This window comes from Pelodiscus sinensis, chromosome 6 (genome assembly GCF_049634645.1).
Source record: "Pelodiscus sinensis isolate JC-2024 chromosome 6, ASM4963464v1, whole genome shotgun sequence".
NCBI classification, from domain to species: domain Eukaryota; kingdom Metazoa; phylum Chordata; order Testudines; family Trionychidae; genus Pelodiscus; species Pelodiscus sinensis.
In genome coordinates this window covers 1,490,168-1,517,619 of record NC_134716.1, presented here as the reverse complement: position 1 = coordinate 1,517,619, position 27,452 = coordinate 1,490,168, and the positions used below count along the sequence as shown (strand labels likewise).

Genomic DNA, 27,452 nt, shown 5'->3' with positions numbered 1-27,452 from the left:
GGACAGGCCAGCGTCAGGGGATCACAGGACAATGTTTGTAGCTACGCTGCAAGTCGAGCTGAGCTACTCCTCTCACTTGTACTGATTTCATGTCTTGTACTACAGGCATCAGTGCAAGTTGTGGGCCCAACACGACCCAAGCCAGGGGAATATTTGCATCACCAAAACCTTATCTGGGTTGCATAAATCTGATAAGGGAGCAAGTCACTCAGGGTCAACAATGTCTTTGCTAATGTGCAGCTCTGAATGGATTCTTTCATTTCATGACCTTTTTAAACTGCACCCTCCCGGACTATTCTTTTGTCTTATTCCTGAAGAATTATTTTTGTAACCTCCCTGCGCAGAGGATATCTCCACTGCCAGGTCCATGCGTCAGGAAGAGGCCGGCAGGGATTGTGGCCATGTGTGGTCAGGGTAAAACGGATTGGCACTAAGTTGATCCTGCGCTTGCCTCAGGGTTATTACACACTCTTTAGCAAGTCATTGTGCAAAAGGCTGATGAAATTTGAGATGCTGGGTGGGGAAAGAAAGAAAAAAAGAAGTGAAGTGCTCAAAGAGCAGCTGTTCTGCCACCGCCAGGAAATACCCATCCTGGCTTGGTCAGAGTGCATGACAAGATGGAACAGCTCACTCAAAAAGCAGCACACAGAAGATCCACAGACCAAAACCACCTCTGCAAGCAGGAGGCATGACTTGAGATGACATTTATACTTGTGCGCAACAGAAGACTGGCTATAATTGCTTTCCATAGGCCACACCCTGCAGTTTTCACCAGTATCTGGGGAGCATACACTGTGGAGCCAATGCTCCCTCTGGCTCATGTTGAAAGCTCATTACTGCCAGCGAGGGACCAAAAGAATCAGGGGATGCCTCGCACCCTTTCAAGCAATCCAAACCCCTTCTGTAGTCAAAATAGCTGCCAATAATTGTGTGTGGGAGGGGGCTGCTCAAGGGAGGGGCTAACGCAGGAGCGAGCAGATGGGCTCCGTGCCTTGTGTCCTGGAGGCAGACAGTCAAGGCATGGTGAGCATGACCCTGAGAGGATGCTGCTGCAGGACTTGTGGGCACAGAATGTGCTGGAATAGCAGCCCTGGGGATTTCTAAGCAAGGAAACTGCCTGCTGCTGTTTGTTTCTAGCACGCATAGTGGGAAAATGGACTGTGTGCACATGTTTTGCAAACAAACCAATAAGATTCCATCAAAAATGTACCCAACTGGTTTCACTGATTTCACCTCCTCTTCCCTCTACCCCACAGCACTCGGACTCTGGCTAACTGGCTGTGGAGCGGAGCTCAGGATTCCAGATGTGGTGCATGTTCCACAGGCCAGTCAGCTTGAAGGACTGGATGACTCATGTGGCTTGAACATTAGGGGCCAGATTCTTCCTGTGCTCCATCACAGCAAGCTCTCCCCTGTGTACAGGGCTCCTCAGATGACAAAGCACTGCCAGAGCCTCCTACATCCCTCTCCCCTTTTCTTCCTAGGGCCAGAGCTCCATGGCCAGGGGCAAGTAGGGCTCTTGTGAGGATGGCTGGAATCCTCTTTCCCAGCATGCATCTGAGACACAACTTTGTCTTTGTACTTACCGGGCTGAGGGCAACCAGCTTCCTCTTGCCTCAGTAGCAGTTATTTCTCCTGATGAGCTGCTGAATGGGCAGACTCTTATTTTTGCAGCAAATCCCATTGCCTCACAACCTGGCTTTGGTCTTGGTTCCCTGATGTCCACTCATAAGGCACCGTCCAGCTGTGCGTCAATGAAGTAATCCAGTGCTAACATAGCATGCGAGTCCTTACTGGCACCTGGCGAAGCCAATCACAGCGACGGCCTCACATCCTCTGCCAGATCAGGTCAGGAGGGCAAAGGCTCACTTCCTTTCCTCTTCTTCTGGCCTTTAGCTGAGTCCTGGCCAATTGAGATTGACCACCGGCTCCTCCCTGCACGGCAAGAGTGGATACCTGGAAGAGGTCAAAAATTTAAAAAAAAAAAAAAAAAAAGTTTATCTAAATTGTCCACGCAAAATGTTTATTTTTGTGTAAGTTCAAATGCCAAAATAATTTAAACACACACATTTTAAAACATTTTGCAAAATGTGATTTCTAGTTTATGGGGGAGGGGAAAATCGGTGATGCCCTCAGCTGTTTTCTTAGTGTCGTTTGTTCAGAACAGACACAAGTCCTGCTCCCTTGGACAGAGGGGTCCCACGCTGCATGCAGGCAATTCCCTTTGGCGGAGGCCTCAGCTGGAAGCGCAAGGGTACAAATCCCCCGGGAAGAGGTACTGGGAGCTCCCGAGGGGGCAGTTTTCTGACACAGTCACTACTGACCCAGATTGACTGAGAAAGAGAACCAATTATTAATATATAATAATAACCCGTTATTATTTTATTTTTATTAAGAGCCAGATAATAGAACCAATGGCCTTGTTTAATCCTAGTACTGACACTTGCCTTATTGACCCTATGAACAAAAGGAAATGACGTATCAATCCAAGCAGCGATCACATGCATGCCCTCATCTCGCTAGCCCCTTAAGGAAAGCCTCGTGTCTGAGGAACGAGGCGGTAGAAGCAGAGCTCTGTGTGGCTTGAAAGTGTGTCTCTCTTATCAACAGAAGTTGGCCCAATGAAAGATCTCTCTGAGCAACTGTGGTCCCTGGCGGTGAACTGACTGAGGATCTATTTTATACAGGGCCACATGCTTCTGATTCATTTTTCTATTATGTGGAATTTGAGGAGTGCCTGGATTCCCTGTTGTCGTCTAATCAAGCTCAGGGGGACGATATGTTTGCAGTTCAAACACAAACTGACTTTGAAGTCCATGGAGCTCTGCCAGCTTCTGGCATCTGAAAAGGCAGCCTTTCATTTTGTGTTACAAAACACACCCAGGATAGCAGTGCCAAGATGGATACTGATCCGCAGCAGTGATAGGGAGAGGCAGAGACGCCACTGTGAACAACTGCAGCCCTGCCCTCTTTATGCCCAAGGTTCCTTGTATGCTGAGCACTTGGGCAGCCACCTAGGAAAGATTCTAACACCACCCAGCTGATTAGCAGAGCGCCCATAGCACCCACAACTGCTTTGGAGGACAGGGTCATAGTGACCTGGACAAACCAGAGAAATGATCTGAGGTAAACAGGATGAAGTTTAATAAAGACAAATGCAAAGTGCTCCACTTAGGAAGGAACAATCCATCTCACACATACAGAATGGGAAGTGACTGTCTAGGAGGGAGTACGGCAGAAAGGGATCTAGGAGTCAGAGTGGAACACAAGCTAAATTTGAGTCAACAGTGTGTCACTGTTGCAAAAAAAGCAAACATGATTCTGGGATGCATGAACAGGTGTGTTGTGAGCAAGACACGAGAAGTAATTCTTCCACTCTACTCTGCGCTGATTAGGCCTCAGTTGGAGTATTGTGTCCAGTTCTGGGCACCACATTTCAAGAAAGATGTGGAGAAACTGGAGAGGGTCCAGAGAAGAGCAACAAGAATGATTAAAGGTCTAGAGAACGTGACCTATGAAGGAAGACAAAGAATTGGGCTTGTTTAGTTTGGAAAGGAGACGATTGAGAAGGCACATGATAGCGGTTTTCAGGTATCTAAAAGGGAGGGAGAAAACTTGTTCTTCCTAGCCTCTGAGGATAGAACAAGAAGCACTGGCCTTAAACTGCAGCAGGGAGGTTTAGGTTGGACATTAGGAAAAAGTTCCTAACTGCAAGGGTGGTTAAACACGGGAACAAATTACTGGGTACTGCCATGGAGGTCCCTTCCAGTCCTAGTGTTCTATTATTTAACTATTGCCTAGAGATGAGCAAAAGCCAGAAGCTTTTATCCCACTCTGGGCTCAGAATGATGGTAATTTGAATAAAGTGGATCCTGGGGCGTGGGTTTTGCAAACCCAGCGTCTGATTGTTGAGGTTCTCATGCTATTTCCTACCCACTCCATATCCCGATGCAGACAGTCTGACAATAGCACAAGTGCTAGCTAGGCAGTCCTAGCGAGGCAGGGATATAGCACAATGCATGGGCACCAAACATATCTCTGGATGCTCCAGAGACTATAGCTAAGTGCACCAGTCCCTCTACAGAAAGTAGGAAGGACACAGTCCCTGCCCCACAGAGCTTATAATATATGGCCATGATGGTGCAAACACTTCATCTACGTTATTTAATATTCTTGTTAAAGCAATAGCTAGACTCACCAGCAGGGTTTTCTGGATTTCCATAGTGCTAGCTTCTGCACATCCCTACCATGACTCCCTGCATTCAGTCATGGGAGTAAAGCAGAGAAATGACTCACCTAATATCTTGTACATTGACACTGGCCCCATTGGTTAATTCAGTGGTCCCCGCCCGGCCATTTATGTGTGCCTGCCGAACAATTTGGGCCAGTCCTGCCCCAGGCGCATGGCACATGCACTGTGCTGGCCCCGGGGGCGTAGCGCATGGGCAGCCCTTGCCCCCGGGTGCCCGGCAGCCCCAAAAGGTTGGGGACCACTGGGTTAATTTAATGGTACTGTCTCGTTAACCAGCTGGCATCGGCGCACATTAAGATCCTGCTGATTCTCCAACATCAGGCTGATTCGCTTGGCCCCTTGTCTAAAAGGCATCCTCCCTGAGGAGGCCAGAGGTGGTGGAAATGAACACGAGCCACCTGCTTTGTCTGAACGTCCTGGTCTCGGCAGAGTGAGTGAGCAGGCTGCTGTTAAACACAGCAGAGCCAACCACACTGCTAGCCTCGTTGTTGGTGCATAAGCATCAGCAAGAACTGAACAAACATCTCGCTGGAATATTACCCATGTTGGGCCTTCACACTGATGCCTGAGAAGGAGCAGCAGCAAGGGGTGCAGGATGCGCCAGGGCTATCCTGACACCCCAGCACACCGAAGCAAAGGGCCTGAAAGCAGCTCATGTGTGAGGGATGAGCCACACAAGCAACATTCACCAAGAGCACTCGTCAGATTTCACTTCCTTTGCTGGTGGTGTCCCAGGCACTTGTGCTATTATCATTCAATGAGGGTGTTTAGGTGGTGAACTTGTTGGAAGCAGAAATGGTCCATTCCCCCTCTTTTTACTGTCTGTTGCTGGAGGCCCCTTTTCTCTCCCCTTTTAATGATTAAGAGTCTTTGTGTTAACTTCATGGGCCATATTCAGCCCTGGTGTAAGCAGGTGAATTACACATGGAAGGTAAGACACCCATTTGGGCCAGAGCTGAATTCGACCCAGGATTGGGTCCTTCTACTGTAAGCAGCTTTTTCTTATTTTTTACTGGGTCTCATAGTCTCCTGTTTGTGACATCATCGCCATTTCCCTAGCAGCCAGTGATGTCATCTCAAAGAATTGCTGTGACTTCTAGTGGGGAATAAGCAACAGGAGTTACTAATGTTCACATGTTGCTCTAATAGTATAAACGTGGTGCATTAAGAAATACAGAGAAGTTGGATACAATTTTGTACTTGATGATTTGTCAACTACGTCCTTGGGAAGGCTTCAGCACTTTGAGGATTGTTTCCTTAAAAGATTTCAAGGACATGGTCTCAACCCCCACCTACTTACTATGAATGAACTTATGTCAGGATTCCTTTAATCTCTAATGTGCCAGGGCCAGGCCAGATGGCTGCAGTAGAGTAATAGAAGGCAAGTATATTACCCCCAGCATGAATCTCCTTCCCTAGGTAAGGCAAAAAGGGCTAATTCAAAACAGCCAAGAACTTGCCAGAATCAGTTAAGGTAGACAGGCCAATTGAGACACCTGAAGTCAATCAGGAACTTTTTAGACCCAATTAAGATTGGCTCCCAGTGTCTTGATCAGCCTATTAAGAACCAGCTAATACTGGTTAAAGACTCCCCTTCTGTTAGTTCACAAAACTTTAAACAGAAACTGCAGAATAGCCCCCCAAAACAGGCTCTGCAATGCTTTAGCAAGGCCATTCTCTAGAGCAGTGTTTCTGAAAGTGCGCCACAAAATCACTTTCAGAAACACATTAACTGGCCGCCCTGGTTTGTTTATTTACTGGCGCTGTGGCCACGGCGCCTCATAGCTCCCAATGGCTCCGTTTCGTCCTTTGCAGCCAAGGGAAGCCGCGGGAAGCAGCATGGACTGAGCCACTGCTTCCCGCGACTCCCCTTGGCGGCAAAGGACAAAACGGAGCCAATGGGAGCCGTGAGGCTCTGTGGCCATGATGCCAGTAAACAAACAAGCCAGGGCGGCCAGTTAATGTGTTTCTGAAAGTGATTTTGTGGTGCACTTTCAGAAACACTGCTCTAGAGAGCCGAAGCAAATCAGCCCTAAACAGACAGGGCCAGCGACCAAGCTGCTAATGATTTTGGCAAGAAACTCTGCCTTCAGCTCTTGGTCTCCTGGCTAATAAGGGGTGAGTCAGCAGCCAGTGCTCCCTGTGCTGCTGCCCCCTACATCTGCTCTGCTCCCAGTGCCACCCTTCCCTCTCGCACACATGCTGCTGCTGCTGCCAGTGCAGATCAGGGAGCACAGTACACCGAGAACTGCTGTGCAGTGTAAAGGGGCTGCTGCCAGTGCAGATCAGGGAGCAGTGCGCCGAGAACTGCTGTGCAGTGTAAAGGGGCTGCTGCCAGTGCAGATCAGGGAGCAGTGCGCCGAGAACTGCTGTGCAGTGTAAAGTGCTGCTGCTAGTGCAGATCAGCTAGTGCAGTGCGCCAAGAACTGCTGTGCAGTGTAAAGGGGCTGCTGCCAGTGCAGATCAGGGAGCGCAGTGCACCGAGAACTGCTGTGCAGTGTAAAGGGGCTGCTGCCAGTGCAGATCAGGGAACGCAGTGCACCGAGAACTGCTGTGCAGTGTAAAGGGGCTGCTGCCAGTGCAGATCAAGGAGCAGTGCGCCGAGAACTGCTGTGCAGTGTAAAGGGGCTGCTGCCAATGCAGATCAGGGAACGCAGTGCGCCGAGAACTGCTGTGCAGTGTAAAGGGGCTGCTGCCAGTGCAGATCAGGGAACGCAGTGCGCCGAGAACTGCTGTGCAGTGCATAGAACAGACACACATGCTGAATTGTTTGTGGAGAAGGGATGTCAGGGAAATGGAATGGCCCTGTCTGATGTTTACACACAGAATTTAAGGGTTGTTGTGTTCATGCAGTGATGCCTGATGCTATGTTTAGACTAAGGCTGTTAAATATTGAGTAATTTATTAGTCGAGTAGTCAATGGAAGTCCTGCTGACTCCTGGCTGCATGAGGCATGCCAGCTTTGAAATGTACAAGAGGCCCCCATGGGTACTCTCATGCATTTCAAAGAGGAAGCAACCTCATGGAGCCCAGGGTCAGCAGGGGACTCATAGTACCCCACTGACCCTGGGCTCCATGCTGCACTGCCACTTTGAAATGCCACTCAGGGCCCAGAGTCAGCGGGGGACTTCCCAGCTGATCCCAGGCTCTGCACGGCACTTCCCCAGAACCCAGGATCCGATCCAGTGCTCTGCGCATTGCGCTGAAACTCCCCATCTTACCCCAGGCTCCTCACAAATGCTGTGGCGGTGTTTCAAAGCGGCAGTTCCTGCTGCACTGCCAGTTTGAAATGCCACTCGGAGCCCAGGGTCAGCTGTATTTTAAGATAAAAAAATACAGTCATCAAATGTTGTGGAGAAAATGAATAAGGAAGTGTTATGACTCCCCAGCTGACCCTGGGATCTGTGTGCTGTGGTGGAACCCAGGATCAGCTGGGGAGTTGAGCCCCCAGCTGACTCAGGGTTCCACACAACTGCCATGGCAGTGTTTGAAAGGGGCAGTGTCGCTCAGCTGATCCTGGGATCAGCTGTGCAGCATTGCCCTTTGAATCACCGCCTTGGCATTTCAAAGCAGCGCCTCACGGAGCTGACCCCGGGCTCCATGGGGCACTGCCCCTTTGAAATGCCGAGGTGGCGTTTCAAAGGGGCAGCACTGCACAGGATCAGCTGTGCGATACTGTCCCCTTTGAAATGTCGCCACAAAGTTTCAAAGCGGCAGTGCCACACAGAGCTGGCAGAAGCTGTCAGCTCCCCTGCGCCAGAGCAGGCAGCGTGCTAGTCCAGGTGATTAATTTCCATTGTGCTTCACTGGCTGCCGGATTTCATTCCACAGGGAGAGGAGCCCTCCACAGACGCCTCATTCAAATGAGCTCCTGCTGAGCGCTGTGCTGCCATACTAATGCTTCACCTCGCCAAGGGCATCCTCAGGCGCCGCTTGTTCTGAACAGCCTCTCCCCCTGGGCCAGGGGAATGTTCTGTGCTCAGCCCGGCTGCAGCATGCCTTGCACTTTAGCAAATGAAAGGAAGAGTCCCCCACCCTGTGTGTGATGCACGGTGCATTTAATAAGCCCAGTGCATCATACTGGAAGCAAGGGGTGGGAGAGAGCCACAGACGGATTAAGCAGCTGCATTATCAATCAGCAAGCAACCACAAACAGGGGAAAATGGGGAGCCAAAGACTGGTAATAACAAAGGGCACATCTACACTACGGGACAAGGTCGAATTAAGATGCGCAACTTCAGCTACGTCAATTGCACAGATGAAGTCGAAGTAGCTTAACTCAGCTTTTGGAGCTGTCCCCTCTCCCTTTGACTTCCCTTACTCCTCATGGGACAGGACTGACCGGAGCACCCCTCCCAGTTCGAATGAGCTGTCTTCACTAGGCCCGCTCCTTCCAACCCTGGAAAATTGACAGCGGCAGCTTTGATAATTCCCTCTAGTGTAGACGTGCCCAGATGGAGCTTTTCCCTGCTTGGTCACTATAGCTTCTAATTATGCTTAGGTCAGCTAGGATCCTGCCTCACTATACCACCCCCTCATCTGGTGCAAATCAACACAGCGCCATTAGCATCAGCTGAAAGTCTGGTGCCCCAGGTTGGTGTATTCAGCCAATCAGGGGCTCAGGTTAATTAGCTGACTCAGCTGAGGGCAAGGAGTTGACACTGGGCTCTGTTGTGGGTCGCTGGCACATGCCAGTCTGCAGCAGAGCAGTCAGGTGAGCACAGCTCTTGGGTGTCATGAGCAGGCTAGTGCGGGAGCCAGGAACCGAGGTCTTCAAAAGGGTTGATAAATTACCTTATTTTCATGGTGTCCTCCTAAGCGTCAGAAGCGGTATGCAAAGTACCGTTAGGTGCCACTCTGCGTGTGCACTGAGGTAAGTATGAGAAATCAATTTTCCTAGTAGTTATTTGGGTTCTTGTGAGGCTACAGGTACTGTTTCTTTAAGTCTATTGCAGGAAGCTATTGCAGACCGGGGAAGACTTTCTACAGTGAAGCAGAGAAACATAGAAGCTTTAGGGGTAATACTGTTTTCCTTATTCTCACACAGATCCTTGTCCAGTACTAGAATTCTTCTTTCCCTCATGATATCCTGTTGCTTGATATTAGACTAGACCTCCCTGTTTTTATGCACATTGAAAGAAGACCAGAGAGTTCTAGGTGAATAGCATGAAAGGAGGGTTGTTCTAGACACATTACTTCTGACTGTCCAGTTATGTTCATGGACCGATTTCATTGACAGAGGAAGTAGGCGGCTCTAGATACCTTAGGGTATGTCTACACTACAAAGTTAATTCAAACTAACGGACGTTAGTTCGAATTAACTTTCATAGGCGCTACACTAGCGCTCTGCTAGTTCGAACTTAATTCTAACTAGCGGAGCGCTTAGTTCGAACTAGGTAAACCTCATTGCACGAGGACTTACTAGTTCGAATTAAGGGCTGTGTAGCCCCTTAATTCGAACTAGTGGGAGGCTAGCCCTCCCCAGCTTTCCCTGGTGGCCACTCTGGGCACCACCAGGGAAACTCGCATGCCCCCCTCCCGGCCCCGGAGCCCTTAAAGGGGCACGGGCTGGCTACGGTGCCCGTGCCAGGTGCAAGCCTGCCAGCACCCAGCCAGCAGACCCTGCACCTGGCACGCCATGAGCTAGCCACACGATGCCCCTCAGTCCTCCGCCTCTTCCCGGGACCAGGCTGGCGGCTCTCAGGGCTAGGACCGCAAGAGGCGGGCACCCGCCTGGTCTAGTGCAGACATCGTGGACCTCGTCCACGAACTCCGCACTAGGCACAGGAAAGTGGCCGTCTAGGGCAGGAGAGCTGCCAGCCTGGCCACCCAGGAACAAGTTTGCATGAAAATCAGGGTGGTCCACTGAGACCCCCAACCCTGAGCCCAGAGCTTAGAATGGCCGTACTGGGTCAGACCAAAGGTCCATCTAGTCCAATAGCCTGTCCACCGACAGCAGCCAACCCTAGGTACCCTGAAGGGGATGGACCAAAGACAGTGACCAAGCCATTTGTCTCGTGCCATCCATCTCCAGCCTTCCACAAACTTTGGGTAGGGACACTATTTCTACCCCCTGGCTAATACCACTCCATGGACCCAACCTCTATGACTTGATCTAACTACTTCTAGTTCTAGCCTTCACAGCCTCCTGCAGCAAGGAGTTCCACAGGTTGACTCTTTGCTTTGTGAAGAAGAACTTTCTGTTACTAGTTTGAAGCCTGCTACCCATTCCTTTCCTTTGGTGTCCTCTAGTCCTTCTATTATGGGAACTAATGGAGAACTTTTCTTTATGCACCCGCTCCACACCACTCATGCTTTTATAGACCTCTATCATATCCCCCCTCCGTCTCCTCTTCTCTAAGCTGAAAAGTCCCAGTCTCTTTAGCCTCTCTTCATATGGGACCTGTTCCAAACCCCTGATCATTTTAGTTGCCCTCCCCTCTCCCAGCCTCTCTCTTCCCCTCTCCCACCTCTTTTTCCCAGTCGCCCCCAGTTTTGTTCAATAAAGAAAGATTTTATTTTTGAACACACGTTTTCTTTATTTTGTACATCAGGAAGGGGGGCTAGGGAAGGGTAAGTGGAAGGAGGTGAGGGAGGAATGGGGTACGCGCCCCCAATGGGGAGGACTGGGCTGGCTCTGCGGGCTTCTGGGGGTGGAAGCTCTCCTGCAGCCCCCCGATTGTTCCCTCCCCCCAGATGGCAGCCTGCGGCAAGTGCAGCCGGGCTGATGGCCGAGTGCTGTGATGTTCCGCGTGTGGGCACTCAGGGCACTCCAAGCCAGGACTGCTTTGCAAGCGGGGAACCCTGAGAACTGTCTGTCCGGGGTGGGGGTCGGGTCCCTTTAAGCACAGCCCTCAGCTAGCCTGAGACAGCAGCTCCACGCTCTAAATCCTAATCTGATGCCCTGCCGACACTGCTTCCGGCCATCTTTAACCTCTGTTCAGGGTCCACTCCGTGTGGACATGCTAGTTCGAATTAGCAAAACGCTAATTCGAACTAGTTTTTAAGTCTAGCTGCGCTAATTCGAATTAGCTTAGTTCGAATTAACTAATTCGAATTAACTAATTTACTAAGTTAGTTCGAATTAGCGCTGTAGTGTAGACGTACCCTTACAGAGTGAAGCGCTGTGCTTTGATTGGCGTTTCCACTTTCAGGCTCTCCCCTAAGTTGTTCTACACTGAGGTGCTTGGAAGTGGCAAGTGAATCAAACTGCAGAAGAATGAAGAGCTCAGAGTACGTTTCACAGCTGTCAGGAGGTGCATTATGCTGTGAAAGTCTGATATTGTTGCCCTCAAATACTATCCAGGACAATGGATAATGGAGTCAAATACTAGCACTAAGTAAATATGGCAGGGGGAGGGGAGATGCCATGCATCTTTATTTGAATGCCAAACCACATGTGGATCTGACATGCTCATGAGCCTTTTATGTTCCCTTTCCATTAACCTGTATGCGCTGGATATCAGTCACTGCGAATGCTTGTGAAAAATCGAATGCAAAGCATGGCTGCTCAGACACTCAGTGAGTGCAAAGCTGAGGTAGGGAATTGAATGAAAATTCCAAATTCACATTGTGTTATTCACCTACATGTCAAACCAGGGAGTGGAGACACTGCCGGGTAGCTCACATAATTAACCAACACACTGGTGAAGAGCTTATTGCGAACAATCTGCAGCCTAAGAATTTTTCACTGGAGAAATCGGGAACATTTCATGACCCATTCACAGAAAATATGTACACAGAAATGAAGGCAACATTATTTAGTGTCAGTTATTCACTCAGCTCTGTCAAATCAGTTTTAAAAGGGATGGATCATTTCAGGGTCAGCAATATTTACAGGTATTCAAGACGATTGAAAAAAAAGGGGCGGAATAGAATGAGAATTCTTTTCCCCGTCAAATTTCAGTGAAATTTTGAATAGAAATTTCAAGATTGTTCAGCCTGGTCTAATAGCTTGTTCTGTTATGATTGGACTAATCAAACTGTATTCTTGATGTGTTTGCTACAGGCAGCTGTCAGGCTCCAGCACAGTTAGGCACTTAAGCATGTCAGCAGGCCCTCTAAAGTCATGTGATTGGAGTCAGGGCTGCGGTTAAGCACCTGCCTGAACTGGGGGGACCCAGGAAGGAATTTTCCCACATTGCCCGATGCAATTGCACCAGTGACTAGATACACTTGAATAGGGGTTTTCTATCTTTCACCAAAGCACCACATATTGCCCACTTGCTATATCTGACTCAATAACACCACCTAGCTCTACAGGGCATTTTTCATCAGTGGAGCTCCAAGCACTTCACAATCTTGAATGCAGTTATCTTCCCATCACCCAGTATGGCAGAGAAATGTTATTATTCTCTTTTTACACATGGGAAAACAAATCACACACACACAGGCTAAGTGACTTTCCCACGCTTACCCAGGAAGTCTGTGTCTGAGCAGTGGCCCTAGGACTACCAATTCCTAGACTAGCATGCTAACTAGGTGACCAGTCCTCCTCTCAGTCCACCAATGACCTGATCCACGATAGTGAAAACATGCTCGTACAGCTTACAGCCCTAGTTTGTGTGAGCGCTCGCTGACAATTGCATAATCATAGCTGTGCACGTTGGCACTTGTAAACATGGCTCAGTGAGATTTGCCAGATTACCACCTTTGTTTGGTGCCATTATGGAGATATCAGGGGCTGCCTTGAAGGAGGTGCCCTTGTGAAGTTAATTGGATCCTTGTAGGAGGGCCCAAATTTTTCCTCTTGCTTTGGGGCAAAAATGTATGCATTTGATGTGGGGAACGGGCGGGGCCGTGGAATGAAAAAACCTGCTGAAATTCCATTACATAGTCTAAAGGGAGGAGCAGGGGAGGTCTGATCTGTAATTTTGAAGCCCTTAACCTTCATGACAGCTTGGCTTTAATGGCCATCCCACTGAAAGACTGATTAATTTTTAAATATTTTGTCAGGAAACATCTGTTTATTTCATGTTTAGACAAATATTCTTCAGCCTCCGCGGCTGGTGATAACCGTGGAGACACCAGTCGAGGGCATTTGATGGGTGGCGGTTTATCGAGCACATTATCATGGCATAATGCATGCCCCTCTTCCCTTCTGGGAGTTAACGTAGGACAAGGCTTCTCCTTCCAGCCGCACGTCCTCGTGCTGCAAAGTGACAGGGTTCTGTGCCACGGCTCTGAAAGAGTCCGACGTGCCAGCGAAGTCAGCAAATGGAGAATTCATGCCAGTAAATAGGACTCAGTGGCAGAAGGGACGACATGCATTAGCCACAACATGAATGTTTAAAAGAAAGAGGAGTCTGACGGGTCATCTCATCTTGTCTTCCCTGGCAGGATGCATCTAAAACTCCTGCATTAGGATCTCTTCTACTGCCCAGCCCGAGATGTAGGATTGGATTTGTGAACACTGCTTCAGCAGCACTGCCCAAAGCTGGGAGGGGATCCCCTTTCAACCCCCTCGGTCACCTGTGCATTTCTACTTGGCTAGAAATGGTTGCTCAGAACTTGCCTTTTTCCAGAGAGGTCCACCCTAGCCAGTACTATTACTGCCAAGGTCTTCCCAGGACTTTTCATCCCTCGAGCTCAAAGTGCTTCACAAAAGAGGTCAGTGTGGTGATCCCTGTTACACAGGTGGGGAAACGAAGGCTCGGGGCGAGCTGCAACTTGTCCATGATTACCTCGCAGCAGAGCTGGAATAGAAGCCAGATCTGCCGAGTCCCAGTGTGGCACGCTACTCACTAACCAACAGAGCCTCATAGTACACTATTACACACACAGGCACCTTCCATCCCTCTGCCGAGATGGCCATTGCTGATGAAGCTCGCAATGACTTACAATAGACAAGCCTTTCTTCACAGCAGCTCCTAATTTATGCACCAAGCAATTTGAGCCTCATGAATCCTGTAGCTTCTGCTTTAACGAGAAGCAGTTAAAGTGGGGATCAGGACCCATGACACTTTATTACTGATAGCTCTATAGGTACAGTGACTGCAGAGTTTTACAGCAGTGACCACGGGGTATGATTACATGGAACATCAGGAATACTCCAGAACTGATACACTTGCTACCAACCATGTGGTTATCACGGACAAATCCGCAGGGGGAGGAGTACTTTGGAAGAGACAGGTTTCTGCACCCGTCACAGCCATCCTCGATGCCAGTGTTCGGGAGATGCAGAAATATTAGTGAGAACCAGAATGACAGCAATAAGCTGTGCTGTGGGAACCTCGCTCCCCATTGGGGCTGAATCCTGGGTGCCAGCGATTCAAGTGAGAGAAACACGTGTGGTAGCCCTCTTGCTCTGCTCCTGTTGGGATGACACATCACCCTGGCTTGTATGTGGCGAGTACAGACAGTTCCTTCTCCCCTCCCAATGCACCAATCTAATGGGAATCAGAAATACAAAATGACCAGGCTAGAAAATGCCGGGATTAAATGTCACCCATCCCATGCTCAATTCAGGATCCTCAAAGGAGGAGCTGTAAGGGGCTGCCAAAGGGATCAATGTCATGACTGCGTATCACATCTCTGCTGCAGTCTGGCTGCAGCCCTTATATGGCTGGTGCCAAATTTCATCCTGACCTTGCTCAGGCCTCAGGCTTAGCACCTGTGCTTGTGAGAGTTTGAATAATTCGAAGCTCTCTGGGAACCAGTTAAACTCAAGGGGCCCAGTTCACCATTACCAGCACTGTACAGCCTCCACAGGAGCCCTGCTGCAGGGGCGAGCCAGGAGCATGCTGGAGGAAAGCAGGGGGACATGCCAGAGGAATGGGCATGTGCTTGGGCTTCCTTACTGCCCCGCAGAAACCCCACACCTCTGGGACGGTCCATAACGTTCCCTGGCCAGCGCTCAAGCCATCACCCAGCAGGCCTGGAATAGGTTTACTGCAGGGTTTGCCTGGACATGGGCCCATCTTGCCAGGCTCAGATCTAGAACCCAAATTCACCCAATTCAAGCTGCCTCCCAGATTCCAGCTCTGGCCCAACATGCTTGAGCCATGGGGTTTGGAGCAGAGTCAACCTTTTCCAGAATTTGGATCTGAAAGTTGCAAGTTTTCCTCCTGGACTTCCAAAACAAAAAAGCCCTTCACTGACTGGGGTGCTAGGGTGCCCCTTATGCTCCAGACCCGCAGTGGGTGAGGGAGGGAGCACCGAGGCTTGGAGACTTGCTGCAGGGCTGGAGCATAATTGCCAGCTTGCCCCGCTGCAGGGGGAAGCCCCAAGCCTCGCCACAGGTCAGCTCAAGGTAAGCCAGGGGCCAGATCCAGTCTGCTGGGTGTAGGTTCCCCACACGTGTCTTAAAGGGAAACCTCACGGCTTGTGAGGAGTAAAGCTCCTCTACCCTTGTGAAAAGGGCTATGGCTGTTAACCCTGGTGTCCTGGTTTAAATCCTACTCTGGTAATTACATGCTGCCCATCTAACGTCCTGCAGCTGATTCAGTCTTCTTCATTTCCTTGCTGTCACCATTGCGTAAGGATGCTGTGTGGTGCTAAACAGATGCTGTGTTCCTCCCCAGAGCTGGCTACATTTCTGTAATGGGTAGAATTTCAGAAATAGGAAGAAACACAGTTTACATAGTCCAGTAAGATCTGTAGTGTTTAAAAAGGTGCCTTACAAATGTAAAGTATTCATTTTTAGTAGTATTTGTTGGTGTTCCCTGTGGCCTTATATAGATGACTATAATGTAGCAGGATAGAAACTCTTCTACAGGGAAAATAAAGGAGGGAAATAAATGCCTAATCATTGTCTGATGGCTCCACGGGGAAGACAAATAAAACATGTTTGTATGTTTTCTGAAATGCAGCATGCGGCTGTAGGGTTGTCCTGTTTTTCTGAATCCACAAGAATGTTTGCATCAACCTATGTATTCAGCCTGATCCGGAGCATCTGCAGTGAGTTCCCTGTGGCTTCCAGCTTCTGTGGTGAGTTTGGGAGCTGCGGGGAATTCAACATGGCTCACAATATTCGTGAATTTTGCCATTCGTGGTGGTGCCAGGAATGCATCCGCTGTGAATGGCAAGGGTTTCCTGTATAGTAAACAACGAGTGACCGGGGACAGAAATCCTGCAAAAGAGGAAAAACCCTCCCAAACCTTGCACTTCTCTGAAGTGAAGAAGAAAGGCCATTTTTGTCCTGGATAGATATGAAATTTCCAGCGTATAAAGTTTAGAAAGAGTAAACTTCAAACAGGCAGAGCCACAGCAGTGTTGAGGAAACCGACTCTCAGAAAAAAGCCAAATTGTCCCTATTAAAGATTCTACCACGGCTTTGATTTGAGAAGAAGTGTCTCACTCTTTCCTGGCAAGTAATTCCACGGATCAAAGACCCTTTTCACATCTGTTCTGCTATTAATGAGGTGCTTGGAGCATAATTACTCACACCTTTCTCTTCTCTTAACAGCTGAGAGGAAGCGTTCTCTAGGAAAAGACTACCATCCTCTTTGCCTGAAGTGTTACCAGTGCAAACGGCAGCTCAGCCCCGGCCAGCATGCAGAGGTAGGAAATGAACTGTCTCTTATCTGCCTGCCTGAGTTACTGCATGCCCACAATAATCCGTTTCCTGATCTCGTTTCAAAGGGCTGGCTCACACTGGGATGCACTGAAGCCTGTGTGCAATATGCTTAGAAGTTTTTTCAGTACGATAGCTGGGGAGATAAAGGCTGACAGAAAGTGGACATACACTGAGAACAGCAGACAGATTAGCGATATTACAACATCACGGTCCCACCACCATTTACTAAAAATATCCCCCTGGTCACAGTGATAAAGACAAACCGTCGTGTGTCTGTCACACTCTGGTGCAGGGAGTTGGACGGGCGGGCGGGTTGAGGAGAGCAAGAGAACAGCTTGCACATGGTGTGATACTCTGTAAGAGGGCTTGAAAGGAATTTGTCAGCAAAATGTTCTTTCATCAGAAAACACCAGCTGGTCAAAACCAAAATGGATAGGCCAGGGTCAGTTTCAATGTCTTGCTCATCTTGAAAAACTGTTTGTGGGGAAAATGTTTTAAAATTGTCCACACAACTTGTGTTGACATTTACAGAATCTGGAGTAATCACATGATTCCAGGAGCCGGAGCCCCAGACTGCATCTGCCTTCAAATGTCCCTGCTTCCCCATCCCAGTTTGCCTGTGTGATCTCAGATGTGTCCGTCCGCCTCTGCGGGCCTCAGCTCCCCTTCTCTACAGTGGGATTCTAATACTGCCTTTGTCTGCCTTGCCTGTTTGGTGTGGGCAGGGACCTAGCGTGTATACAACTCCCATGCCACAGGGCTCTGATGTCTGCTTGGGCCCGGGGTGCTCCTTTTTGACACACACGAGTAACTCAAGACGACAATGTGCATGACCTTTGACCCTAGGAGCTCTGCATGTGGTGGGGGACCATGACAGCACACCCCTCAAGTGACTGAAGTGCAAATGATGGGAGGTGAAGAATTAAGTTCTGGGGTACAGGGGAATCGTAGAGAGTTCTAAAGCTGGTAGTGGTGCATCTGCATCTCACAAAGATGTTGACACAGGAACTGAATGCTGAATTCTCAAGGTCTAATGCTCCACATCTTGCCCATGGCACTAGTCCCACTGCAGTCAATGGAATTACACACAGGACAAGCGAAACAAAATGAAGGGAGCTATCCACTGCTATCCTGGAAGCTCATATTGAGCTTAAATGAGATGCTAAAAGGGATCTGTGGTACAAAGCAAGGCCCATGGTGCTTAATTTTAAACGTTAAACTTGGCATGTCTTTTTAAAAAAGACAAACCATAACAAAAACAACCCTCTTGCTCAGTTCCCTCAATGCCACTCCCCTTCCCAGTATTTCAGTCAGTTTCTCTGCTTTCATCCCGAACTCGCCTCTAGCGGTGCTGTATTTTACTTTGAGCACACCCACATCAATGGCAGTACTCAAATACCATTAGCAGGAACATTTGGGGGTGGAATAATGACATGCCTTTGGCCCCCACTGAAATGCTTTGGATTCAGTGCAGATTTTGGAAGACAGGCATGCAAACTGAAAAATCTTTAATATAAGGAAATGAGAAGTGTTTCTCCTAATGAGTTACCATGAACTAACTCCGTATGCCTAGTTCATACACAAATATAATGTTCTATTTGAAGCAAGTTTAGATTCTGATGGAAAATTATAAAAAAATGTCTGTTCTCATTAAATAAGAATAATAATAAAAAATTCAATGCAACACTTTAATTTAAAAATTCCCCATGCACTGTTTACAACCCAAACATTAAAGCATCATGCAGGGTGAGAGAAGTGCAATAAATCAAGAGCAACAGACTAGAGTCTAGTTTGCAGTTTTGTTATAGCCTTGCCAATCTCAGGATATCAGAGAGACAAGGAGGGTAAAATAATAACTGTTACTGGATTAACTTCTGTTGAGGAAGAAGCAGTGCTTTGCATTATTGTGTTGGAAATCTGGATTGGGAGCAGCCATCCCTTAGAGCAGAGGAGACAAAGAATCATACAAGTTACACTTTACCAGATAGGCGGTCCCACAACAAAGGTTTTTAAGCAAAGTAACTAGCCATGAGATAAGAGGAAAGATTGACTCATGGATCAATAACTGGTGAAAAGACAGGAAACAAAGAGTAGGAATACATAGTCAGTTTTCAGAATGGAGAGACATAATTGTTTCCAACACCAGAAAATTGGCCCTTTTAAAATGCCAAGTATATATATATATTAATAATCAGAACGATATTCTCTTTGCACATAACAAATGTAATTAGGTCATGAGTCCTTGCTTGTAGGCCACCGCTAATTTTTAGCTCAGTGATCAATTCTTCTAGATCTGTCAGAATAAGGTCTGAAACAGAAATACCCCAAGTTGGATAGAATAGGCTTAGCATTAGAATATCATCATCTATAATTTCCAGAAACTCCAAGGACATTTAAATAGTGGCAGCATCATATCTCCTGCATATAACTCCCAGACTGAAATTCCCAATGACAACATAATTATTCTTATACACTGTAAATAGATCTTTCAAGAGCTGCTTATCCTGCTCTCAGTGTCTGTAACAAGCTTCCACCCGTGTCCCATCCGTGACACTATGGATGCCTAAGCACCCCAGGTCCTGTGCTTTGAACTGATGGTAGTTCTAAAGCAGGTAGTGGTATCTTCGATGGAGCGTGCCACCTCCTTCTCCTGCCACCCACCCGGAGGGTGTTTCCAGCCATGTTACAGTTCTCATCCAATGAACCCTCCCACCCAGTTACAAGAATAGCTGAGTAGCCTCCAGTCTTGAGCCTGACCTCCTTATCATCCCCTGAACACCCATGGAAACAAACTACAATTTGTTAGCTAGTGATCAAGTAGTGTCCCTTACCCCATCACTGTCTCTAGGTATATTTTACTATTACATTCCAATAAAATCATAAAGAATCACAAGCAGCTGTCCCCCAAATCAACATCAGTCCAGATACACTCTTGGTGAGAAGCTAAGGATGACAACGTGATAGCTAGAGACGTTTTGATCAAACCAACATGTACAAGGTAATGGGTAGTAGCAAACCCCCTTGGGGCAGTAACTAACCGTGTCAGAGGAGCAATACTTAAGGGCTGTCTAGACTGGCAAGTTTTTCTGCAAAAGCAGCTGCTTTTTTCCGCATCCATCAGTGTTCTTGCAGAAATACTATGCTGCTCCCATTCAGGCAAAAGTCCTTTTGCGCAAAAGGGCCAGTGTAGACAGCTCAGATTTGTTTTGCATAAAAAACCCCCGATCGCGAAAATGGCGATCGGGGCTTTTTTGCGCAAAAGCGTGTCTAGATTGGCCAGGGACGCTTTTCTGCAAAAAGTGCTTTTGCGGAAATTCATCCATGCCAATCTAGACGCTCTTTTCCGCAAATGCTTTTAACGGAAAACTTTTCCGTTAAAAGCATTTGCAGAAAATCATGCCAGTCTAGACGTAGCCAAGTTGTTTGTATGGGTGTACAGAGAGGAATCTGCAAGGGAGTGTCTCAGGCCAGCCTAGGAGGAAGTGGAAAGTCCTGCCATTGACTGAGCTGGTCCATTGCCGCAGGCAGACATGTACTAGAATAACTGTTGACTAGGATCCAGGGAGCATGGGCCATGCTTTGTTGGCAATAAACCTGGCTGGGCTCCTGTGCTACTGAAAAGAATCTGTGGGCAGTTTGATTCAGGTCTGCCGGGTTTGCTATCTGTGCAGAGAGGGTGCAGCACACCAAGAGAACACACACACACACACAGCCAACACGAGACCCCAACAAAAGGCAAAGTGAATCCCAAAGCTGAGGACCCTCACATGAAAACATCCTGCTGCACAATTCTCTCCCTTTCCTCTACTTTACACATGGGAGTTTTAAGAATCCTAGAACTGGAAGGGACCTCGAGAGGTCCTCAAGTCCCGTCCCCTGCCCTCATGACAGGACCAAGCACCAGCTAGAGCATCCCTCACAGCTTGAACATCCCAGCAGATCTCAGATGGGGGAAATCTGTCTGTTCAGTTTCTGCGTTCTGTGTGAGATTATGAACACTCCGTATGAACTCTCTTTACGAGGCTGCAGACTCCACTGTGGATGGGGGGGGGGGGGGGGGGCTCACCAACCTCCAAAGGCTGATGGCCAACAAATAACAGGGCAGAGTGGTTGACTTGAGTCTTCAGCCACTGAGCTGGAATAGCTCTAAACAACAGACTGCCTCCCAGCACTCTGGGGTCACGAGCTAAAGACTCAGATGAAGTGGGCAGGGGGAACGGGGAATGCTGCCTGCCTACCTATCTGCTAGAACACAGCTGATGTCCCCAGGTCTCTCAAGGGAAGGATAAGCAGGAGAAGGAAAATGGGTGTCAGAGGGACTTGTCTGCTGATGCGATTGCCTAAAGAGCAGTAATGCGCCAGCACTGGGCGCAGAGTATCTTGGGGCAACACCTACCACATGCCTCCTGACGGAGGGAGTGGAGCTGTAACTCAGCAGGCTCACCCCACTGGGTAGTGTTTACACTGCTGGGGCACCTTGGGGGTCAGTGCTAGACCTTGGGGCCTAAGGCAGGTGGTTGACAAGGTAAGTGACAGAGAGTCATCACCCAACACATTTGCAAGGAAGACCATGGGAGGAACCAGTAATGCATCCTGCTGAGGCCCAGAGTAGCTTACAGCAGAGCCAGGGCTCCAGAGGCTGGATTCACCAGCAAGCTTCTTGTCAGAAGTTGGGAAGGGACGACAGGGGAGGGGTCACTTGACAATTCCCTGTTCTGTTCATTCCTTCTGAAGTTCCTGGTATTGGCCACTGTCGGAAGACAGGACGCCAGGCTAGATGGACCTTGATCTGTCCCACTATGACCGTTCTTATGTTCTTAAGCTACTGGGTGACCAAGAGGGAAGCCTGGCCAGACCTGTTACAAGAAGTAAAACAAGGAATGAAAGGTGGTTTCTTAGGGTTGAAGTACTAAACCATGCAGGGCTTTATAAATCCACACTCTGAATGCTCCGTGGCAAACTGGGAGAGAGACTCTGAAATGTTATACAACATATTTTCACAAGCAGGACTTCGGGGGGTTACAGCGTGTAGGAAAAAACCTAGTCTCTAGAACTAGCCCTTAGTTGTCACTTAACCTTTTGCTGTTCTTCCTTCACAGTATGACGACAAACCCTACTGCAATCACTGCTACCTGCAGCACTTTGGACCAAGAGGTAACATCCTTGCCTACTCGTTAGTTCGCCCATCACCTAAATGCTGTAATTAAACAGACTGATTTTCAAAAGCAGCCTCTAAATCTGTGCCCTCGGTTTTCCAGGCACAGTCATTTGTGCATGGAACAAGAATGAATTTGCCCAAATAAAATTTATGGGAGCAAATAAGAGTTAGTTAGTCAACAACCTCACTGGTGCACAGAAATCCCAAGAGTTAGCTAGTCAACAACCTCACTGGTGCACAGAAATCCCAAGAGTTAGATAATCCAACCTCACTGGTGCACAGAAACCCCAAGAGTTAGATAATCCACAACCTCACTGGTGCACAGAAACCCCAAGAGTTAGACAATCCACAACCTCACTGGTGCACAGAAACCCCAAGAGTTAGACAATCCACAACCTCACTGGTGCACAGAAATCCCAAGAGTTAGCTAGTCAACAACCTCACTGGTGCACAGAAATCCCAAGAGTTAGATAATCCAACCTCACTGGTGCACAGAAACCCCAAGAGTTAGATAATCCACAACCTCACTGGTGCACAGAAACCCCAAGAGTTAGACAATCCACAACCTCACTGGTGCACAGAAATCCCAAGAGTTAGCTAGTCAACAACCTCACTGGTGCACAGAAATCCCAAGAGTTAGATAATCCAACCTCACTGGTGCACAGAAACCCCAAGAGTTAGATAATCCACAACCTCACTGGTGCACAGAAACCCCAAGAGTTAGATAATCCACAACCTCACTGGTGCACAGAAATCCCAAGAGTTAGCTAGTCAACAACCTCACTGGTGCACAGAAATCCCAAGAGTTAGATAATCCAACCTCACTGGTGCACAGAAACCCCAAGAGTTAGATAATCCACAACCTCACTGGTGCACAGAAACCCCAAGAGTTAGATAATCCACAACCTCACTGGTGCACAGAAACCCCAAGAGTTAGACAATCCACAACCTCACTGGTGCACAGAAATCCCAAGAGTTAGCTAGTCAACAACCTCACTGGTGCACAGAAACCCCAAGAGTTAGACAATCCACAACCTCACTGGTGCATAGAAATCCCAAGCTGAAGGTCACATATTTTATGCAGGCAAATTTGCAAGTGCAAATTTAGATATTGGATTGAATCCCCTTTGAAAATACAGTCAATAATATTTAAGGTTAAGATTCTGTCAAAGTAAGGGGCAGGTCATGGGCAATAAACAAAATCCCACGCCAGCCTGCACTGTCCCTGCCTTTTACTGAAAATACCCTGGGGAGGTGGGGAGAGAAGGGGATGATGAACAGAGCTCTGCTGGGAGCTAGCAGTTGTTCCAGCCCTGCTGCTGGTCCTGTGGCCAGGGCTGACCGCGGCTGCTCCAGCCCCAGAGGCCTAACCCAACCCCATTTGCAACTCCCGTGGCCCACACCTGATCACTAGTCAGCTGTTCCAGCTGCTGCTGCTCTGGCAGCTCCAGGGCTGCCAGCTACTCTAGCCCTGTCTCAGAAATAGTCACGGCAGTTCTGGAAAAATCACAGACTCTGTGACCTCCATGACAGAATTGTATCCTTAATACTTAATGTCGCATTGACCTCTTCCAGTTTCAGTATGCCTATTCTTAGCAAACGTTTCCATGGCGTCGAGAAACAGCACGACGCAGGGGGCTGTTGGAAGTAGCATGGCCAAAGGAAAGAGTGGAAAGTTGGGTTTTAGGCATTTCTAACTTCTAATCTTTGTTCTCCAGCTAGAGACTGCTTCTTTGTTATATGTTAGTACAATGGGACCCTAGCCTCTTGCCACTACCATAATACATATAACAATAATAAATCTGTTTGACCTTGAAAAAAATCACATCTCCCTGCTTCAATTTCTCTATAATGGGGGGTAATAATTCTTCACCTCCAGTCTTGCAAACCCTTACTCGCCCTCCTGGGTTGGGAGGGCTCAATTTGTAATTAGTTAATGACTGTTCTGCATTTCTAACACATAGCACTTAACTGGCCTCTCCTACCAGTTTTACAATGTCATAATTGCATTGGGCTGCCATGTAGATACTCCTGCACTATGCCTGCAACAGCAAGAGGAGAATCAAGTGTTATATGAAATCAATGCCAAGGATCCTTATTATTATTATTGCTTTTTTGCCCTCACTTCTGTTTGCCCTGGCCAATGTCATGGATATGCACAAAACAATGGGATGTAGCTGAAGGCAAACACTCAAGCAAACTCATCAAGAAGCTGCAGATTGGCTTCATTTGCATCCACTTGGATGGAGTCCAAAGCTCCTCTCATTCTTTTTTACATCTGGTGAAAAGGGGAGAGGAGCTACTCATTCTACCTCACATTGTCCAGGCCTGCTGCTGAGTCAGGAAGGTCTATGGCCAGCTCCAGAGGAACAATTTTCAATGCACATGGGTCTCCATTCCCACTGGTGGGTGAGGCCTTCACTCCCATGCCAGGAACAATTACGCACCACAGGACTAAGCTGTGTGGGTCTGAGCACACTCAGAACAGCATGATGACATCTCCACTAGGGGGTTACCACTAATTACACTGACGGATTCAAAACAGTACAACTTGTATGTGTGGAAAAAGCCTAAGCCCCTTTAAACCATTCTTTCTATGGCTATTCGTGGAAGAGTTTACGCAAAACACTTTCAGACTGTGTGTTTGTACTCTAATCACTTTGGGCCTTCCCTGTGTTTTATATGATTGGTGTTCCTTGGTCACATGGTAATGTTTCTCATACCTGGTTGGATAAATGAGCCACATGAAGGAGAACAAGGAATAGTGAATTTCTGGTGTGAAAAGGATCAGTCACGTCAAATTCATTGAAAATTTCAGGATTCATGAACATTTTCATGAACATCCATTCCTTAGTGCAACGACATGATCCCAGGAACGACTGTTATCCAAACACAGTGCTTTGATAAACAGAAATATTCATGGATTCCTTTTTAAAAGCAAAGTAAGTGTTGTACCTGATTGACATTGCAAAAGTTGTTTATGACAGACTAAATTCTCTACATGAGGGGTATTGCACAGTGCTCCTCTATGCCAAAATAGACCCAATAATTAAGACATCTAGCTTGCATGTTGAAGAGGCTGTTATCAGAGCTCATATTTAGTTTGGTTTCTCCTGAGACTGAGAAGTTCATGAGAGTTCAGTTTTTAATTGAACAGCTTGCCAAAGCTTCTACAGTGCTTTGAGTAGGCATAATTTCCTCCAGTTCCTAATAGCAAGTGGAATCTTTGATGAGGTTTTCAAAGATGACAACCCTGCAAGATTAGGTTTTACAGTACATTTCTGTTTTTAATTACCTATACCCCCTGAAATTTAATATTTCCTTTTGTACCCCTCTCTGGTATTTCTTATTAATTTGTCCTCTTGGTATTTTTGTTTTGTTATTTTAAAGGAACAAGATGGCCAACGTCTCGGTCATCTCTTGGGGCAGCTTCCTCTTCCAAAGTTCCAGTGGAAAACCAGAACAGCTCCTAGATGGCCCTGCTTTAATATTCAACACTTGGAAAGTCATTACTAGACTCTGATAAAGTATCAAGATGGAATTGTGGTTTTGCCCACAGACTAGGAAAAATGCAGCTGAAGAAGAATGCTGCTTCTGAGAATGACTGCTAATCCAGAAAAGTCATAAGAGAACATGCTTCTAGTCTGAAATCCCTCCTACTGCAGATTTAAATTGTGCTGTGATAAATGAGTTTTAATGAGCTACAGGGAATGGTAATAGGATAGATTCTTGTTTCTGTGAAGGGAACATAGCATCAACTTGATTTTTAACAACTTAGAAATTGTGGCTTTACTTATCTGTTACCTGAATCGACACTGAAATCTGTCAATAACGATATCTTTATCAGTCTAATGGACCTGCAGGTAGATACCTTTTCAGCAATGATCTATTGGGGTACGTCTACACTACAGGACAAAGTTGAATTAAGATACGCAACTTCAGCTATGTTAATTGCGTAGCTGAAGTCTAAGTACCTTAATTTGGCTTTTGGCGCTGTCTACGGAAGTCGAAGGGAGAACACTCTTCCTTTGACTTCCCTTACTCCTCATGGAAGCAGGACTACCGGAGCACCCCTCCTATTTCAAATGAGCTGTCTTCACTTGACCCACTAATTCGAACCCTGGAAGATTGACAGCGGCAGCTTCGATCTTCCTCTGTAGCGTAGACGTGCCCCTAGGTGTCTTCAATTGTTCCCTGGTTGGAGAGGTCAGATGTACAAATCTCTCCCCCTTATTTTATCCAGTGGGGAAAAAAGCTTGGAACCCATTACTATCAATACTTCTGCAGCTTTCTTTGCAGAATCGGTCTTTGACTGTCAGCTGTTGGGAATGTCAGCACATGCCCTGGTTATTCAAGCTGAGAAATGACCATCTCTGTTATGGTGCAATTGGTCTCTATGTTTATGTGAGGTGGAGTGGTTGGAACAGTAAGCCAGGGATAGCATTTCAGTCCTGTGAAGACACAGATAGACCCCTGAATTTGCCTAATCACGGATGCCTCCAGTAGCCACCTAACTTCCTATTACAGGTGCGGTCCTGATTTAGTCCCCTGAACTTTAAACATATGTTTTGGCCATTGATGTCTGTGGTCAGACTAGACTTCCTGTAATGGATCATTTCTTTGCCTCATCAAGTATTGTTCCGATACACAAAATTGGAGGCTATTTTTGAGTTAACATTGCTAATTCATAGAACTGGAGTCTTATGGGTCTTTAAACCCCCTCAAATTTCCCCACATTCTTCCATTGTACTGAATGAGCAGACCTGAAGGAATTTTACATCATTCAACACACACCCACACACCTCTCTCAAAAAAATACCAATTCATCTGCATTTTATACAAAAGCAGACTAAAATTAATTAATGGAAAGAAACTCTAGCAGAATGAAACATGTGATGTTCTTGTACTGAAATTCCTTGCTTATTAAATCTCTGCTCCTTGTAAAAGAGATGATGGATTTTTAATGTGTGCTGTGGATTCCAATGAGCCAAAGTGAACTTGAAAACTCCTAATTATTGTATTTTTGCCATAGATGTCACTATGACTAAGTGGTAGTATCATTTCAATGTGAAATAGACTGCTCCATTTCTGTTTCAATCGGCATTCAAAGTTTCCAGAATTTCTTTCACTATTATTGTCTTTATGAATCATTCTCACCCTTTTCAGTCTAATAATATTGTATGCAACAAATTCACATAACTCTTCCCTTTGAAAATCATACAATCCAGCTTGCAATTGCCTGGGATCCTTCTTGAACATAGCTACTGATACATGCAACTGATAAATATCAAGAGGATTATATTAACAACAAATTTGGTGCAGTTAACCTGAATTAAAGAAAAGTTATCTAATTCTGTAAGTGGCTTCAGTCTACTTTGTGCAGATAAGAAGTAACTAGCACAGTTAACTGCACCTCATTTAGGTATAGGATTCAAGAGGCAAAACCAGCCTGAACAAATGGATGGCCATGTGGTAAGACACTAGCAGAATTCAGGATGAGTTCCTTGCCTGTCTGATACAGCTTT

The 27,452-nt window shown here is 47.2% G+C and overlaps 1 protein-coding gene and 1 long non-coding RNA gene across 4 annotated transcripts in view; one reads left to right on the top strand and one right to left on the bottom strand.

Moving 5' to 3' along the window:
* LOC102448085 (cysteine-rich protein 1-like) overlaps window positions 1-27,030 on the top strand; it is a 34,771-nt gene extending 7,741 nt beyond the window's left edge. Inside the window, exons 2-6 of one of the 3 annotated variants that reach the window (XM_025184305.2) lie at window positions 13,592-13,861; window positions 16,063-16,180; window positions 16,659-16,753; window positions 21,869-21,923; window positions 25,318-27,030. In XM_025184305.2, the coding sequence (XP_025040090.2) occupies window positions 13,748-13,861; window positions 16,063-16,180; window positions 16,659-16,753; window positions 21,869-21,923; window positions 25,318-25,400 (465 nt within the window). In that variant the 5' untranslated portion in view covers window positions 13,592-13,747 and the 3' untranslated portion in view covers window positions 25,401-27,030. The remainder of the gene's footprint in view (window positions 1-13,591; window positions 13,862-16,062; window positions 16,181-16,658; window positions 16,754-21,868; window positions 21,924-25,317) is intronic. The other 2 variants (XR_012904565.1, XM_075931280.1) reach the window with 2 other exon arrangements.
* Window positions 1-27,452, bottom strand: part of LOC112545670 (uncharacterized) — a 144,834-nt gene that overhangs the window by 76,624 nt on the left and 40,758 nt on the right. The window contains exon 2 of the long non-coding RNA XR_003089204.2: window positions 1,587-1,956. This is a non-coding gene — a long non-coding RNA (uncharacterized LOC112545670). The remainder of the gene's footprint in view (window positions 1-1,586; window positions 1,957-27,452) is intronic.